Raw genomic sequence first — 19,242 nt, forward strand, 5'->3', positions numbered from 1 at the left:
GTCCAGGAGCTGCTACTTCCTTATTTCTTCACCATACTAGAGAAAACAGATCTGTATTAGTGTCACCTCGACTCATATGAATGCAATGCATGTTATGCACACGATCTTATTCTATCTATCGATGCCTAGGAACGCCTAAACCGTGATCTAATACCAATAAATGTGACACCCCTCACCCGTCTACAGTGTAGCCGAGCAAGATATGCCACACAGTGTACCGGAACACCTTATTTTATCTTAATTATTTTTATCCTTTCTTGATTTATTTCTTCATGGTTATGAAGTGCAATTTGTGAAAATTTAACTCATTTAAGTCATTTATTAAAATTTTAAATTCATTTGAGGTTCCGAAAATTTTATAGAAGAGTACCGGCTAAAAATGGATAAAATAGTTCTTTGGAACCTGTGAAAAACACTTCCAATACATTTCCAATCATTCTCAAATTCCATTTGTATCAACATAATCTCAATATTCTCAATCATTTCTCATAACTTCTTCTATTTGACATTCATTCATTTCTCATGATAATCATGTTTAAATCATCAATAAATACTAAATTTTCATTTATAAACACAAATTTACAAATACTGACATTCATACCAAATTATATTACATAAGTTTCAATTTATATATGAGAAAATAAAAGTTTGATTACAAACAGTACAAATAGTATAAAATACCAAAATGAGACCTAATGTCATACCAATGCACTGTAGCCTGTGAGGTGACACGGATACTATGCAGAACTGTGAACGGCCTCACCCAGTTTATAGTATATTGGGCTCTCTGTCCAAATCTTTAGTACCTACGCGTTGCAAAAGCGACGCGCTAAGCATAAAGCTTAGTGGTGCCAATAATACAAGAAAATATAATATGCAAATAAAAGTAAAAATTTTCTAGTTATTGTTCTTATAAGAAATGAATAATTACTAACTCATAGTTTAGTCGAAGGCTAATTACATTTTATGATATTAACTCTTTCTTGTATTTTATTAATCGTTTTCTTGATAATTTTTGAGCCTCTTTTCATTGTAATAATTCTTGTTCTTTATTTTGATATTTAATTTCCTTACGTCCTTTAAAAATCAATTAAATTACAATTATATTTTTCCATGCCCAAGTAACCTATACAAATTGACCGGACTGGATAAACAGGTAAACTAGCACTGGGTACTAGGTACCTCGGGCCGTCACACCATCGGTCACAATGTATCTCTCGGTGTGCAAACAGAATGGCTAACAAGCCATAAAAGCAATAAGGCATAAAGCCAAGTATAACATCATAATCAATATAGCCATAGGCTATCATATCACAGAATGGCATGGAGCCATACATCATATGCAGTACTGCTATCAGAACCCTATTGGCATGCCAACCTATCCAAACCAATCACATTAGGCCTACTAAGGCATATTACAAAGTTATTTCTTGAATATTTGTGCTTAACATATAAGGTTACTATTCATTTGGTTATTTAAGTCAAAATATTGACTTTCTCATATATAATAGCTACATGAGTTTTAATCACATAGATTTACCACCTTTTGGTTCCCAAAATTGTTGGCATTAGTTGCCAATCCATACTTCTAACCAATGGAGAATAAATCAGAAATTTCAATTTTAAGTGCTAGAGTTCACTGTTCCATTAGACCATTCTACAGTAAGAATTTGGCCAAGTATTCACCATCAAAGTCGTTCCTTATTGTGTCTAGTTACATTTCTTTTTTTGAATTACTCCATTTAGAGTTTTGTAGCTTAAGTTATAACCTAAACACCATAACTGGCCGGATTGCAATTTTTCGAGAATTTCTGGGCATAATCAATTCTGTAGTTTTTGTACACTAAATGCAGGTTAGTTTTTGGACATGTTATGGTCAAAATTTGGGTTTGTTTTCTTCATAAAAGTTGTAGGGCTATGTCTCAGCTTTCTACTGGTAAAAATTCAGGTCAATTGGACCTTTCTACATTGAGTTATAACCAAATGAATAAAAACTATTCATTTGGTCATTTTCTAGGGATAGCTTGTTGGTCACCCAGATTGGGGCAATTTCTAGGTCATTATAACTTGGTTTTCTAGGCAGGGTTTCTTCATCAAAATTATGCCATTTTATGTCTAGTTTCATTTTCAATTGACCTTGAACCAATTGAAGTAACATAGCTCAAGTTATAACCCTAGGAATACACTGGACTCAAGTCCAGTATTCTAGCACAATGGGGACGGCATACCACTTTCAATTTCAAGGCCACAATTACTTCCAATTTAGGGTCAAACTTCATCAAATGGTCACTAATTGACCATTAGAACTCCAATTAACCATTCAAACACAATATCTCCAATTTTCATACTAATCCTAATTGATCAAATCTCATTCTCATACAAACTCAAAAAGATTCAACTCCATTCAACTCCAATTCATATGTATACATTAATTGACATTAATATACAAACTTAATTGCAATTAAACTATCAAAATCCTAACCCTCTCTTGGCTACCACAATTCACACATACTCCTACATAAGTATTTTATTCAATTTCTTAACAATTTCTCATTCATTTGAACTTCCTAACATGGAATAAAAAGAGAAATGTATGAATTAGCACTAACCTTAGGAGGGCAGAATTTTCCCTTCAATTTCTTTCACTTTCTTTGGTTTTCTTAACAACCAAACACCTTCCCAAGTAGTGTAGACAAGTTTTAATGAAGGAGGTCTAGGGTTTTGTGGAGGGAAATCAATGAAAATTTAGAGAGATGAAGAAATTTTTTTCATGGAAGAGAAAGATGAGAGATTTTCGACAATGAGAAGAAAAATGAGGAAGATGGCTGTTTGGTCTTTGTTTTTATCTCATTTTAAAAATGAGGAAGATGGCTGTTTGGTCTTTGTTTTTATCTCATTTTTATCTCTTTATTTAATTTGTCAAATTGTGATTGGGCGGAGGCATGTTAATGACATCATGTGATGTCATAATTTCAAATTTCTTTCATTTTTCTTTTCTTTTCTACTCATTTTTAATTCAATTTTTAACAATATTTATTCACATTTTATATCATAATAATTATTTACTTAACTGGACAAGTCGATGAAAAATTATCTCCGAAGATGAAATGACCAAAATGCCCTCTGTTTGGCTTATTGAGCCAAAATTGTCTGTACTGATCGAAAAATTTTTCTAAACATTTTCTTGGTATTCCAATGCCATCAAAACCTCAATGACTCTTCTTTGGAGTCTCAAAAATTATTTTATAAATTTTCTCTCGGGTTTAGGGCTCCTAGCTGCGAAGACCGCAACTTCTCACTGGGTTACCCATCGCTAGGGCACCGGCTCATTTAATTTGATTGTATTTTATTTCTAAAATTTTTCCTAAATTTTTCTTATTAATATTTGAGTTATTTATGACTCCTCAATCTATTCTAAATATTTTTCCAGATGTTTTAGCTGTCCGGACCGACACCGGTTACCGAAACAGTAGAATGTATGGAATTGCTATAGTGAGGATGTTACAGTCTCTATATATATAATTTCATTCATATCATCTTCTACTTTTTTGCATTTAATTTGATGACTAAATAGGGCTACATGTCCTTTCTTACCCTTTCATTGCCTCCTTATCTTTTCTTACCCTATTCCCTTGTTATCCTTTCTTACCCTTTCATTATTTACCATTTTATCACTCCATCCAAACAAACCCTCAATAGTGACTTCTACATTTTCTTGCTTCATATGCACTCAAATGATTTCCCTATGTGTGCTTAATATAATTATCAAAATTTGGAGACTAAATACTGAATAATGACCTTCACTCTTGACTAAAAATACATAATAACCAGTAATTTATTTTATTAAATAAATAGGCTTTCTCATATTTGTCAAATCAAAATTTTACAAAACTAAATTATTATTTTAATTTAAAAAAAAAATCAAGTTGCATTAATTGAAATATATGGTGGGATAAAATAGCTTAAATCAAGTTAAAATATAAATTCTGAATGAAATTTTTTAATTCTAACTAAAAACTATTTTCGTTGAGCTAAATATGTATCATTTTTGGGTCATTTTCTTGGTAGATGTGAATAGAAATACATGCACTTATATAGTAATTGGTCAGTTTATTCATTAATGAAGATATAATCTTATGGTCAAGACAATTAGAACAAGAAAACAGGTTGGGTTAGGTAGGATTGGTAGGATTTGCGTAGCAAACAAGAAACAAGCAGTTAGATCGAATACGTAATTTACAGCTATTTGTATGTATATTATGTAAGTCGTCAATCACTAAATTAAAAACTCTAACCAAAGAATAAAAAAAAAAAAATTAAATCAAATGATTAGCCCCGCCCTTTGTCTTTAGCAATATGTTCCTTCGTAGAAGGCGAATACGGTGAAATAGTTTAGATTATATAATTTAATTCGATTCTTTTTCTTACACATGGTTTGTTATAAAGGAATTCTATGAATAAATTGTGGAGGAGATGTGACAAAGCAAAGAGAGAACTTAGAAGAGAAAGAAGGAAAGCTAATTAATTGAAGAAAAAAAAAAGTCCTTAAAATATTTGTCAAAATTTATAAATTAGTCTCTTTATTTTCAATTTAAAATAATTAAATTTTTAATATTTTATTTTATTAGGAAAATAGTCCTCCTATTTATGTTTTATATTTAAATAGTTAATATATTTTATATTTAAATGATTATGTAATATGTATCACTATGTGTTTCCTTTGTCATGTGTGAAATCAAAATTAATTAATAGTTTTCATCATATTCCTTAGTGGAAGGCATTCGTAAGTATTTTTGTGTCAAAATTATAATTTTATTAAGGCTATATATATCTTATGATATTTTGTCTCAAAATTTGAATTAAATTCTTTAATTATATTGAAATTAAGAAATTTAAAATTTTAATTTTTTTTAAAAACCAAAAATTTGAATTTAAAAACCTAAAAGAAATGACAGATATTTAAAATAAAAGAAAAGAAATGACCTTAATAAAATATGGAGTTGGTGAAGACTCTATATGGTGGGAGCCCACTCTACGCTATTGCTTTCCATTTACTTTGTGTTGACTAAATAAAGCAATGCCTAAGCGATCCTTCCTGGAAGGTGAATAATCAAGAATTGCTAGCAATTTTAATAATCAAGAATTGCGCCTTTTTCCATGTACCTTTGTTAATATATAATTCCAAGTTTTTCTGGAGGGAAGAAAGGGAAATAAAGGGCAAAGCTTTTGATAGTTAGTTTCTATACAGAGACCACCCCAAGCTTTTTAGTTGCCTTCCGCTTACAATTTTTAATGATATAATTAATCTTATGGTGAAGCTTGCGAGTAAGAAAACATGGAGGGGTGGGCAGGATTGGTAGTATTTGCACGCGTAGCAAAGATGAAAGAAGCTGGAACCAGCACAGTGGAAGAAATTGCATTCAGTTTTACTAGGTAGAATATGAAGGGAAAAGCTTTTGTTAATTAATTAATTCCCATGGTTAAACCCCACACACTACGAGCCCCAACCAGTCGCCTTGGCATTAAATATGAAATTAAAATTTCTGGTTAACGCCGGCCATAAAGAACAAAAGACTACAGATAAACTATTGAAAAGGAAAGACACTTTTGGACAAAATGATTTTTTATTAAACAAAAAGTACTTTTTTCATAAAAAATCATTTTTAGAAAAAATAATAATATTAGTAAAATTTTATATATATATATATATATATATATATATATATATATATATATATATATATATATACATCATTAATTTAATATTATAATCAAGTAATATAAAATATTTTTATTAATAATATTTTTTAAAAAATAATTTTTGTAAAAAATATATTATATATAATCTACATTCTACAAAATAAATAGAGAATAAATAGTAAAAATGATATTTCTACCTACTTAATAAATTCATTTTCACTTTGCTGTAAAGCTTATCAAAATACTTTTTTTTTAATTAAAATTTTGACTACCAATTGAAGTGTGGAAGTGTTTGGGAGATATGAGAGTGTCATAGTTAACTAAATTATTTAATAAGATTCTAAACTCAAAGAAAATGTCTGACGAATAGAGGAGAAGTATTTTAGTACCTATTTTTAAAAATAAGGGAGACATACAAAATTGCTCGAACTATAGGGGAATTAAACTCATGAGCCATACTATGAAGTTGTGGGAGAAAGTTGTGGAACATCGACTACGTCATGATACTTCTATCTTTCTCAATCAATTTGGCTTCATGCCCGGTCGTTCAACTATGAAAGCGATCTTTCTCGTTAGAAGCTTGATGGAGAAATATAGAGATGTGAAGAAAGATCTACACATGGTTTTTATTGATTTGGAGAAGGCTTATGATAGTGTTCCAAGAGATGTCATATGGAGTGTGTTAGAACAAAAGAGGGTATCTATTAGGTACATATAAGTGTTGAAAGATATGTATGAAGGAGCAACTACTATTGTGCGCACAATAGGAGGGGACATAAGAGATTTTACGATCTCAATTGGATTACACCAAAGATCAGCTATAAGCCCTTACCTTTTTACATTAGTTTTAGATGAATTTACGAAGCATATACAATAGAGTATTTCTTGGTGCATGATGTTTGCGGATGATATTGTTCTGATAGATGAGACGCGAGAATGAGTCAATAGAAAACTAGAGCTTTGGAGAAGTACTCTAGAGTCAAAGGGCTTTAAGTTAAGTAGAACGAAGACAGAATACATGCATTACAAGTTCAATGAAGGCCAAACTGGTGATAGGGAAGGAGTTAGTTTGGATGGAGTGATACTGTCCCAAAGTAATCACTTTAAATATCTCGGCTCAGTCCTTCAACTAGATGGAGGATGTGAGGAGGATGTTAGTAATAGGATTAAAGCCGGATGGTTGAAGTGGAGACGTGCCAAGAGAGTTTTATGTGATCGCAAGATTCCCAGTAACTTGAAAGGAAAATTTTACCGTACAGCCATACGACCGGCTATGTTATATGGCAGTAAGTGTTAGGCATTGAAAGAGTTGTATGCGTCTAAGATAAGAGTTGTAGAGATAAGAATGTTAAGATGGATGAGTAGCCATACTAGACTAGATAAAGTCCGTAATGAGAGTATTAGAGAAAAAGTAGGAGTAGTATCAATTGAGGATAAGTTGAGAGAAGGGAGATTAAGGTGGTTTGATCATGTGAAGCGTAGACATATAGAGGCTCCAGTTAGACAAGTAGAGCATATTAGTTAGAGGATAGAAAAAAAAAAGGGGTAGACCTAAATTGATTTGGAGGATAGTAGTACAATATGACCTAGAAATATTATAAATTTCTGAGAATTTAACCCAAAATCGTTTAGAGTGGAGAAAGCGAATCCATATAGCCGTTCCTAAATTTTTGAGATAAATGTTTAATTGAGTTAAGTTGAGTTGAATTAAAATTTTGAATTTCAAATTACGAATATTTTTCTTTGAGCTGAACATGCATTATTTTTCTTTTTTTATAAGTAAAAATTTTATTAATAAAAAGGCCAATAAAAATTTAGCAAATTTTCTAGTCATTTTTGTGTGAATACTTTATGATAGGTGATAATTAATTTAACAATATTTTTATTTTTAAAACTATAAAATTATATATTTCATAAAGTGTCAAGTCAAAATTAATAGTCTCAATCATGTTCTAGGGTCATAATTATAACTTTCTTAAGTCCATGTATATCTTATGATATTTTGTCTAAAAATTTGAATTAAATTTCATAATTATATTAAAATTAAGAAATTTAAAACTTTAATTTTTTTCAAACGTAAAATTTGATTTTTAAAGCCTAAAAGAAATGACAGATACACGCTGACTTTAGAATTGAATCCCAATCAATTTATTAGACCCACTCTACTGTTTTGCATTTAATTTGTGCGGACTAGATAGATCTATACGGTCCTCCCTGGAAGGCAAATCTGATGTTGACTGAAATGCTAGTCGTTCTTTTTGTCCATTAGTAATATGTTCCTTCCGAGAAGAATATTATGGTGTTTCTGGTCAGCTTCATCTTCTTTCTTTTTTTATTCTTCCTTTACTTCTTCATTTGTTCATAAATTTCTTGCATCAGACTAGTTTCCCCAAATTTTCATCTCTAGTATTTTGCTTTCTCTACCTTCTTCAAACTCAGTTGCACAAGATCCTTCTTTTATCACTTATCATGGCTTCTACTTCTTCCGCTCCTCCCAATCAGTGGAAGACATGGGATGTTTTTATTAGTTTTAGAGGCGATGATACACGTTATAATATTCTCTCCCATCTCTCTAAAGCCTTGAAGGACAAACAAATCAAGGCCTTTACGGATGAAGAGCTTCGTAAAGGAGAAGAGATCTCATCAGAGCTCTTGAAAATAATCCGAGAATCAAGTATCTCAATAGTCATTTTCTCTGAAAATTATGCAGATTCTCCATGGTGTTTGGATGAGCTCGTTGAGATACTTAAATGCAAGGAAGAATCAGGACAGATAGTTCTACCAGTTTTTTACAAAGTAGATCCGACTGAGGTTCAAAAGCTGACAGGGAATTTTAGGAAGGCATTTGCTATTGCTGTGCTTGAAGAAGTACTGGATAAAGACAGTCTTCAAAAGGTGGGCAACTGGAAGCGTGCTTTGATGGAAGTAAGCAACTTATCAGGATGGGATTCACAGAAAATCAAGTAAGTTAATTACTCTTTACTGCAGTTTTTCTAAGTTTGAATTTAAGGAAATAGAATCAAAATATAGAAACTTTTAATACAGTACATTAATCTTAATACTGAGCACTAATCGAAATATAGATAGCACTAATATGAAAATGGATATTTGTTACCTTATCCTAAAATCAAAGCATATTAATTATATATTACTATTTAGTTAGAGGTGTGGGTCTATCACTGTGATTCTATCATTACTCACTAGTGTTTGTTTTTATACGTGACTAGGTCTGAGGCCGAATTAGTTTATGGAATTGTCAATGATGTTTTGATCAAATTTAGCGATATGTCTAAAAGTGATGATTCTTGTGATCGCAACTTGATTGGAATTAAACTGCGTGTGGAAGAAGTGGAACAGTTGTTAAATGAGAAGCAGATTGTAGGAATTTGGGGGATGGGAGGCATTGGTAAAACAACTATTGCACAAGAAGTATTTCATCGAAACAAGAATAAATTTGATGGTCATTATTTCGTTGAAAATGTTAGGGAAACAATGACAAAGCAATCATCAAATTCAGTGCGAGTCAAAATCATTCAACAATTATTAAGGGACAAACATGTAGACAGTTTGAATGATTCTACAAGGAGAAGGCTTAAGAGTAAGAAGGTATTGATTGTTTTTGATGATGTAGAGGATCGAAACCATTTAAAAGATTTAGCAGGAGAGTGTGATTTGTATGGTGAGGGAAGTAGAATCATCATAACTAGTAGAGATTCATATGTACTTAATTCTGATTTTTCAGAGAAAGTCGTATATGAGGTTGAGAAGTTAATTGATTCTCAAAGTATGGAACTCTTTAGCTTGCATGCCTTCAAACCAAATCTTCCTAACGAAAAATATTTGGAGCTATCAAAGAAGGTGACAATCTATGCTAGAGGCAATCCACTAGCTCTTAAAGTTTTGGGATCTCATTTATTTCGCAGGACGATAAAAGAATGGGAAAGTGAATTGGAAAAATTGGAAGGCAAATCTCTTAAGAAAATTCAAGATGTTTTGAAAACAAGTTATGATGGGCTAGAAAAGAGTGAACAGGAAATATTTCTTGATATTGCATGTTTCTTCAAAGGGAAAGATAAAGATGAGGTTGAGAGAATATTAAAAGCATGTGGTTTCTATCCAGAAAGTGGAATACCTCGTCTAATTGAGAAATCTCTTATAACTATTTCAAACGGTGCGGTAGATATGCATGACTTGTTAGAGCAAATGGGCAAGGATATTGTTAATGAGGAATGCAAACAGCTTGGAAGGCGCAGCAGGTTGTGGAATTATGAAGATATTAATCATGTATTGATAACAGAAACAGAAACGGTGAGGACCAAATTAAATCACTGAAGCTTTGATCATTATCATATTTGAATTTTGTAAGAATTGTAGATCTCGTGACGAATTAAGTATTAATCAATAATCCTTTTTGCTGTTATTTTACTAGGGAACCGAAAATGTTGAGGCCATATCGTTTCGTCCAGGTGAGAGAGTTATTTTGAAGCTTTTGAAGCTAAGTGCCACAGCCTTTGCGAAGATGTGCAATCTTAGATTCATCGAAGTATGTACAAAGTGGAACAAAGTGCTCCTTCCTAAGAACTTTGAGTTTTTTGCACAAGCAGTAAGATATCTTCACTGGGATTATTATCCTCTAGAATCTTTGCCACTAAACTTTTGGCCAAATAATCTTGTTGAACTTCATATGCCTTATAGCAAACTCATACAACTGAGGAATGGAGGAGATAAGGTACAGTTTATAAATTTTAGATACATTTTATAAAGTTAATTTGTATGTTCTAATTTATTGATATTTTTCTATTTAATTACAGCCTCTTGGAAATTTGAAATTAATGGACCTCAACTGCTCTGATGACCTAGAAAGGATTCCGAACCTGTCTAGTATTGCCCCAAATCTCGAGTTTTTATATTTGGAAGGATGTAAGAGCTTGGTTGAAACTCCCTCTCTTCAAAATCTGAGCAAGCTTACTGAACTTCATCTAAGTGATTGCTGCAAAATCAAAGATTGTCCAGAGATTCCATGTAATATAAGGATTCTAAAATTAGACCGAACTGGAATAGAACAACTGCCCTCATCAATTAAGCATCTGTCTCAACTTGTCTTATTGTCCTTGTATCAGTGTACAGCACTCGAGAGTCTTCCAAGCAGCATTGGCAATTTGAAACGTCTTGAAGAACTTGATCTAGTTGAATGTTCAAGACTCGTGACTATTCCAAGCAGCATAGGCGAGTTGAAATGTCTTGAAGAACTTCATCTAGCTGAATGTTCAAGACTCGTGACTATTCCAAGCAGCATAGGCGAGTTGAAATGTCTTGAAAAGTTATTTCTCCGGAATTGCTCAAATTTAGCAAGTCTTCCTGAAAGCATCAAACAACTTTCGAAGTTGAAACTGCTTAATTTAGAAAGTTGCGAGAGACTTAAAAGTTTACCAGGGCTTCCATCATGCTTAAAATTATTAAAAGCAATTGATTGCCACTCTCTGGAATCTGCATCAATTTCTTTCAATTTCTTAGAACATGAAGATGAAAATGAAGAAGCAGATAAAAGTGAATATGAAAATGAAGAAGCACATAAAAGTGAATCTGAAGATTGCAAATTTCTTGATTTTAGTAATTGCGTCAAATTGAATAAGAAAGTAATGGAGGATGTTTTTGAAGCGCACCTGTTGGGTCAGAAAGTTACATTATTGATGGCAGGAGGTGAAGTGCCAGAAAGGATGAGGTATAAGAATAAAGGATCCTCGCTTTCCTTCAAACTTGACCTTCGTCACTTAATTGCCTTCTCTTTCTGCGTTGTTCTTCGTCCCAGAAGTCGTTTAATCGATTTTGCTGAATTTGAAGTGGATTTCATATGTGAATCTGGAAATAGGCGGGAACGTAATGCGTTCAACTTATTTAGCGATGAGGACATCGCGAATTGGAATGGAGTGTGGGGTCCATCCTATATATAGTAGAGATAAAAGGAGAAGCAGAAATGAAAAGCATCAAGATGACGAGGAATGCCAATAACTTCTTCAAATATTGGAAGACAAATCGAAGAGAAGAAGAATAAATAGCTTCTTCTTCTTCTTCACTCGATCTAAATCTCTCTCTATCTCTTCCTGCTTCCTCTTAACCAAACCCCACTCACTTTCACAACAGGTATAACTCATTTCTAGTTTGCCGTTACTTTTTAGCATTCTTAATTGCTTTACTCTTTCAAATAACTGCAATCTTTTGCAGCTCTATCATCTGCCGCTCTATTGTCATTTGAGAGAGGGAAGACTATACAGGAGAATAATTAAGCTCAAATCAGGGGAAAAACAACAGGTGAAATGATAAATAGTATCTTCGTTATATGTAATGTGAACAATATTACAATATAATATGTTGTTATGTGAACATATAATCTATTCTGTCATCCACATTACCACATTAGCTTCCAAATCTAACGATTGACTGAAACTGAACCCCACTTCACTTCCAAATCAACTAAGATACACATTGCAAATAAACTACAACTCTCTAACCTGAAGAACAAATAGCCTTTATAATTATAACAGGCTCATAATGGAAAGCTAAAGAAATGATAAAATAAGGACGAGGAACAACAACATCACATTAGAGTAGAATAAACATTGTAAATAACTAAAAAACCTCTAAAATGCCTATGGTACAGGAACAACAAGAATTGAATTTTCTATTGGCTTCTTTACATAATTACTCTTTGGATTGTAGCCGTGGAGAGAGAGATTCTTCATTAGATTGATAAGAGTCATGGGATTAGTAGTTTTCTTGATGATTTTAACAATAGCAAATTTTAGGGAATAAATGCATCTTCTCAGAAGATGCAATGGTCAAACCTGAATTGTTGACAAAACTATAAGGCTAGTTTTCGAGAGTGAACTTGCAGAAACTCACCATTTTCGTATATCTCCATTTGCAAAGTTGCAGGCTTATTGTTCTTTTTAGTGTGTAGAGATTTCTCTCGATTTTCATAGAAATTGAAGTCATCTAACTATGAGGTCTTATTTCTCTCGATTTTCATAGAAATTGAAGTCATCTAACATTATGAGGTCTTAGCTGAATAACTTTTAAATATATTCAGCATTTCCAAACCTTGCTAAAGTCCAATCTGCAAATTATTATAACAAATCGTGTCAATCCAACCTTTAATATATTCAACAAGAACAGAGGCCACCATGCACAAGTTTCTATTCTAGCAGCATCTTTTGCCAGATATATTGAAATATCAAGCCTAAATTGTATAGTACAACCACTGAAAATAACAGAAAAATGGCAACATACTCTGCTAAGTTGAGTTTTTAATGCAGGGGAACCATATGCACAGCATATTGCAGAAGACTTCCACAAATAGAAGCTGTTGTGTAAGAGAACAGGTCTTTTCTCAAAACCACGAACTTCAAAATTAGAGAGTAGTTTTTTTTTTTTTTTTTTTTTTTGAGGTTAACATGAACTTAAAAATATTTCTGCTCCATTCCCAACATGACAAGGTCAGGTATAACAAATATTCATTGTAAAGCAGTACTACCATGAAGTAAACACAATTTTCGACAATCAATATGTATTTAGTTCTAGCCATATTTCTTAAAATATAATATAACAAATTAGAAGATGTAAATGTAGAGCAGACTGGCTTTCACAACAGAAACATCAGAAGACAATTGAGTTCTAAAGCAAAGGAGATACCTCTTGAGTGTCTCTGCTATAAGTTACAGGCCGCCTACCATTATTTTCAAGATCTCTGTTCTGCTGCACGGAATGCTGCATCTAACTTCTTATTGCCATTTGGAGTGCTTGCCCATACATCATATTTAATGCTCTTATGAATGTCATCTTCATTGTAAGACTTGATAACATAGAACTTAGCATCTGCCTACTTAGTTTCAAAATCTGGTTTGTTATACTGATCTCTTTGTACAGTGATTCCCAAGTCTTCCTTGACAGCAGTCTCCAGAGAAGGAAATTTATTAGAGCCCCTAGGACCAGAAGTTAGTTCATTTGAGGTTTCAAAATCACTGTTTTTATAGAATCTGTCTCCAGATTTATTTCTATCATTTCCATTCCATATCCTTCCGTACTGTCTATAGTTCATAGGACAATTATGCGGGAATGGACCATGTTTTTGGATAGAAAAAGGAGGCAAATTTCCTACAGGATGGTATCCTTTCGAGAGACCTGCTGAGAAATCAGAACACAATGCAGACACCTGTAACAAAAAAAGTTAAATCAGCAAAAACACTCAAAACTGAAGACTAGTGATGACCAACAAGCACAACAAACTTCAAAATCAGTTCTTTTTGGGAAAGTTTAAAGATATAGACATAAAAAGTAAGAATATTTCATACCTTGTTTAAAGGTCTGATTGCTTGTGTATTTGTAGATTTAGAGGATTTGCCAGCAGTATTGTCATTAGACTTCATAGAGTTAAACCCACTGGACTTGGCAAAAGTAGAAGCTGATCCATATTTTCCATTTTGAGAACCAGTATTGCCATTTGAGACATCACTAAAATATGCTGAATCCCATGAATAGCAAGGCATGGCTTCTGATCCATAGAAAACAGGATGTGGAAGGTATCCAGGTGAAGAAAAATATGCTTGTTGACCAACACTTTGCCCATCTACCCCAACCACTGCCCCAGAAGCATATGGATTATAGCCAGGTAAATAATAGACTAGTGATCCATTGTCTGATTGCATCCCTGATGTGATCAACTGATACACTAGTATCAATTATCAACAAGACACAATTATACAAAACTACCCTTATCAGCCAAGCAGAACGAGACATAGTTTTGCCTAATTTTTGCAAATAGAAATGAAAGTATACGTCAGAAGAACATACCATATGAGATACATCTGCTTGAAAATAACCATGATCATCCAATTGTGTGAAGGATCCATTATACTCTGCAACAAAGAGTAAGTTTAAGAAATAATATACCATAAATTAATCTAATTCTCAAATTATAAACTTCAGAGCTGCAAATCAAACTGAAAAAAAAAAATCTTTAATTGAAGCAAAGTAAAGTAACTTAATATTTTCAAAATTATCATGCTTGAAGACGTGCTAAAGTATTATCTTTTCATTTTTCACATGATTGCACCATTAGCCTAAAAAATGATTCTGACTATATGGAAGTCAACTAAGAAATATGAGTACTTAATCACAAGGCCGATTAACATCATCCTATGCAATACATTGAGGAGTATATTACCAGACATCTCAAGTCTCAACTTTACTGAAAACCTATTATATGAGTACTTTTAACTAAGATTATGGCATTCCATTTAATTGACTTTATCACAACTCCAAAAGATTATATATAAGAAGAATATATAACCGTCTCAATATCCCACCTGGGTAGTAATAATTGTAACTACTTGTTGGTGGATTGTAAATACCAAGGTCTCCAACAGACTCTTGGTCAGTCTCCCCTTTGATACCAGAATTACCATCTACTTCACCTTTGGTATTAGAAGTAGCATCCCGTGAAAAGCAACTGAATGATGTTGAGCCACATGGTAATCCATCTTTTCCAGAAGCCTGAAAACAAAGACATACAAAGGAAAATAAGATAATAAAAAGATAATCTTGTTCTACTAAGCATTAAGTAAGTTTGTTGTTAAAATAACCATCTAATCTTGTTCTACTAAGCATTAAGTTTGTTGTTAAAATAAACATCTACCATGCACAGAATAAATTTGTGCAATGTGGATGCCTAGAGATACACATACAGAGCCACAAAAATCTAAGATCCAAAAAATTTAAATAAAACACTAGCAATCCTTTTAAACAAGAAGAATGGATCTCATGGTACTCACACAAATAGATCATATTCTTGAACTTATGTTATAATGACCAGAAACATATTTCCTTGACCTTTTAGTGTTTTATAATTCTCAGTAATCCAATGCATACCATACACCAAACCGCAAAGTGAAAGTTGGCACAACTACAAGAAAGATAGGAATCCACAATAAATTAAAACCAAGCCTTTTCACCTTCATAACGCCATTTTTCCAAGCAATTATGCACAAGGAAGAAAACAAAAGCAACATAGATTAATATGACATACCACATCACGCCCAGCCAATTTCCTAATGGACTCCGACTTCAATCCTGTAGGAACAGATTCAGCTGCATTATATAGTTAAGAATACAATACTTATTCAATACGGAATTTTTCTTTTTTTTTTCCACAGGACAAAGCCAATACGCAATTTTAGCAGCAAGAGGAAGGAATGAAAGGGGCGAAAAGGGCATAAATCAAAGAAGCCAAACAATTTACTTTCCATAAAATGAAAATCTTGATCATCCACGATAATTATTACCCATCTTCAATATAAAATGAACAACCCAGATTTTTTTTTCCCATTTTCAGTTAAAAAAAAGTAACACAAATGAAATTAAAAACAGAACACAAATGAAATTAAAAACAGAACCCATAATAGCTTTATATTTAAAAAGTTTGGGGGTGTTGGGGAAAGGGGAAAAGAAACCCAATAAGAGAGGATGCGTTTCTCAAGTTCTGTTCCAGCGGCAATCGTTGATCGATAAAAGCCCAAGTTGACACCTGCAAACAGAGAGACAAAATAAATAGCAAAAGTGTTAGTCAAAGTCAAAGCACCAGTACTTTTATACCAAAAGTCTTACGATTTAGCATTGTATTTTGATGGGTGAAATTATTTTTTTTGAATAAAAATATTATTTTAAATATTATTAAAAAATAATTTAAAAAAATTATTTTATTATTTTTATATTTTTATAATTAAAATAAATTAAATTTAATTTTTAATTATTTTTTAATATTTTATAATTAATATATTTTAAAAATAACTTTTTTAATAATAATTTTAGCAGCAATATCAACCCAACCTAATTCAACCCCTATCGATAAAACAAAATATTTATTCTTATAAAAATTGAATTTTATTGTTTTCCTTTTAATAATAAAAGTAAAAAAAAAAATCTAATCTTCAAAAGCAAAAACGCTGGTTGCACGCTATCCAGTGTCCACCAGGCACACGTTGGCAACTTACACAGAACGGGAAAAAAGGAGATTCAGATTCCTCTTATTATTAATTAATTAATTAATTAATGGAAAGCATAAAATTCTATTTTATTATTATCTTTTGATATTTTTTTTTGCTTTTGAGATAAAAATCAAACAGAAAATGGAATTTTGTATATAAATTATAAAAAAAAAATCCCTAGAGAGAAAAATCAATTGCAAATTCTCAACTTAAAAAAAAAAGAGAGATCTTTTTGAGTAAAAGTGGGAAATTCAATATATATCTTACAGAAAACAAACAACTTTCAAAGATTTCTCGTTTTTAAAGAGGGGGGGAAGGGAAATCGGGAAATTGACCGTACAAGGGTAAGTTAGAAACAAAAATTACTAAAATTGGGTTCAACATGAAAAATTTACCTGATTGGGGTTAGAAAAATCAGGAGCCTAAAAACGCTAGTACCAGTAGCATTTTAATGTCCAAAACGCTATTAATAATAGCGTTCAAACAAAACGCTACTCTTAATAGCGTGCGGACGCTATCCAAATTAAAAAAAAAAAAAAAAAAAAGCTGGACGCTACTATAAGTAGCGTCCAGCTTTTGTTTTAATTTTTTTAATATTTTAAATAAAATATAAATATTATTTTAATAAATAATATTATAATAATTAATATTATATATTATAATATTTTTATTATGAAAAAATATTTTTTAATTTAAAATTAAATTAAATTTTAATTAAATAAAAATTAAAAATATAAAATATTATTATAATAAAAAAATTAAATGAAAACCTGGACGCTAGCGTCCAGCTTCTTATTTAATTTTTTAATTATTTTATTTTTACATTTTAAATAAAAATATAAATATTATTTTAATAAATAATACTACAATAATTAAAATTATATATTATAATTTTTTATTATAAAAAATTATTTTTCAATTTAAAATTAAATTAAATTAAAAAAATATAAAAAATTTGTAATGTAATTTAATTTTAATTTTTAATTTAATCTAATTTTATAATAAAAAAATTAAAAAAAATTAAATAAAAACCTGGACTCTAATATAAGTAGCGTCCAGCTTCTTATTTAGTTTTTTTAATTTTTTTATTTTTATATTTTAAATAAAAATATAAATATTATTTTAATAAATAATAGTATAATAATTAAAATTATATATTATAATTTTTTATTATAAAAAATTAATTTTCAATTTAAAATTAAATTAAATTAAAAAAATATAAAAAATTTGTAATGTAATTTAATTTTAATTTTTAATTTAATTTAATTTAATTTTTAATTGAAAAATAATTTTAATTTTTTATTTAATTAAAAATATTATTTTAATAAATAAAATCATAATATTTAATATTATACATTATAATATTTTTATTATAAAATATTATTTTTTAATTTAAAATTAAATTAAAATTTAATAAAATAAAAAATTACACAGAACGGGAAAAAAAGAGATTCAGATTCCTCTTATTATTAATTAATTAATTAATGGAAAGCATAAAATTCTATTTTATTATTATCTTTTGATAGTTTTTTTTTTTCTTTTGAGATAAAAATCAAATAGAAAATGGAATTTTGTATATAAATTATAAAAAAAAAAATCCCTGGAGAGAAAAATCAAATGCAAATTCTCAACTTTAAAAAAAAAAAAAAAAGATCTTTTTGAGTGAAAGTGGGAAATTCAATATATATCTTACAGAAAACAAACAAATTTCAAAGATTTTTCGTTTTTAAAGAGGGGGGGAGGGAAATCTGCTCGGTTGGAGAGAAATCGCGAGAAAATGAAATTTCATGACTTCAAGTCCGCATAAATAGAATATCAATTTGCAAAATGGAACTTTAAAAAAGAAGTCACCGAATCAAACTACTCATAGAGAGCAAAAAAATTAAAACTTTTCATTTCCTTTGATACGCATACGCTACAGAGGAAGCAACAGAGGACTAAAATCGAAGAAAAATGAGAAATCAAAAGTGGAACTAGAAGCGACGGATCGAGGCCGATACGAAACCGAGAGACTCGATCTGATGTGTCTAGAAAACCGCTTTTCAGTAGAGTAGAAAAGCGATTTTCCAGAGAAGGAAAGAAGAAGAAGCAGTGAAAGTAAGGTCAAGAAGGAGAAGAGGGAAACAAAAGGGTCTAATTATGGAAGGATCGGACAGGTCAGATGAGTTCCTGGTTTGAGAAGAGGAAATAGTGACAGTTGGATGTAGGGTTTAAAGACAAAAAGGGTGGGAAAGAGCCAATATTTTGGGAGTGCGTCCGGTTTTGTGCTAACCTTGTTAGGAAATTAAATTCTCTTTGTTGTTTTTTTTTTCCTCCTCTTTTTTCCAACGTGTTTAATAATGAAATATAATTAATTTCAAAAAATAACGAAATAAAATTTAAAAAAAAATTATATTTTATGGGTATATTTTGGCTAGTTACTGAATAAAATCAGATTGGTTTTGAGTTGAAATCGGCAATTCAAGATTTAATTAGGTAATAAAATTAATTTTAATTTGATTTT

The 19,242-nt window shown here is 30.9% G+C and overlaps 2 protein-coding genes across 2 annotated transcripts; one reads left to right on the plus strand and one right to left on the minus strand.

The window, feature by feature from the left end:
- The first annotated feature begins 8,028 nt into the window (after nucleotides 1-8,028).
- LOC110661357 (disease resistance protein TAO1-like) lies at nucleotides 8,029-11,651 on the plus strand. The gene is made up of 4 exons (XM_058134235.1): nucleotides 8,029-8,663; nucleotides 8,928-10,008; nucleotides 10,130-10,429; nucleotides 10,821-11,651. The coding sequence occupies exons 1-4, from the start codon at nucleotides 8,170-8,172 to the stop codon at nucleotides 11,649-11,651; spliced, it is 2,706 nt and encodes a 901-aa protein (XP_057990218.1). The 5' UTR covers nucleotides 8,029-8,169.
- Nucleotides 11,652-13,576: 1,925 nt separating this feature from the next.
- On the minus strand, nucleotides 13,577-16,041 carry LOC131172718 (uncharacterized). Its single transcript, XM_058134236.1, has 6 exons — nucleotides 16,038-16,041; nucleotides 15,782-15,843; nucleotides 15,063-15,249; nucleotides 14,548-14,612; nucleotides 14,049-14,417; nucleotides 13,577-13,909 (listed from the first exon to the last, which is right to left on the minus strand). The coding sequence occupies exons 1-6, from the start codon at nucleotides 16,039-16,041 to the stop codon at nucleotides 13,577-13,579; spliced, it is 1,020 nt and encodes a 339-aa protein (XP_057990219.1).
- Nucleotides 16,042-19,242: the final 3,201 nt, after the last annotated feature.

Source organism: Hevea brasiliensis, chromosome 14 (genome assembly GCF_030052815.1).
Source record: "Hevea brasiliensis isolate MT/VB/25A 57/8 chromosome 14, ASM3005281v1, whole genome shotgun sequence".
Classification (NCBI taxonomy): Eukaryota; Viridiplantae; Streptophyta; class Magnoliopsida; order Malpighiales; family Euphorbiaceae; genus Hevea; species Hevea brasiliensis.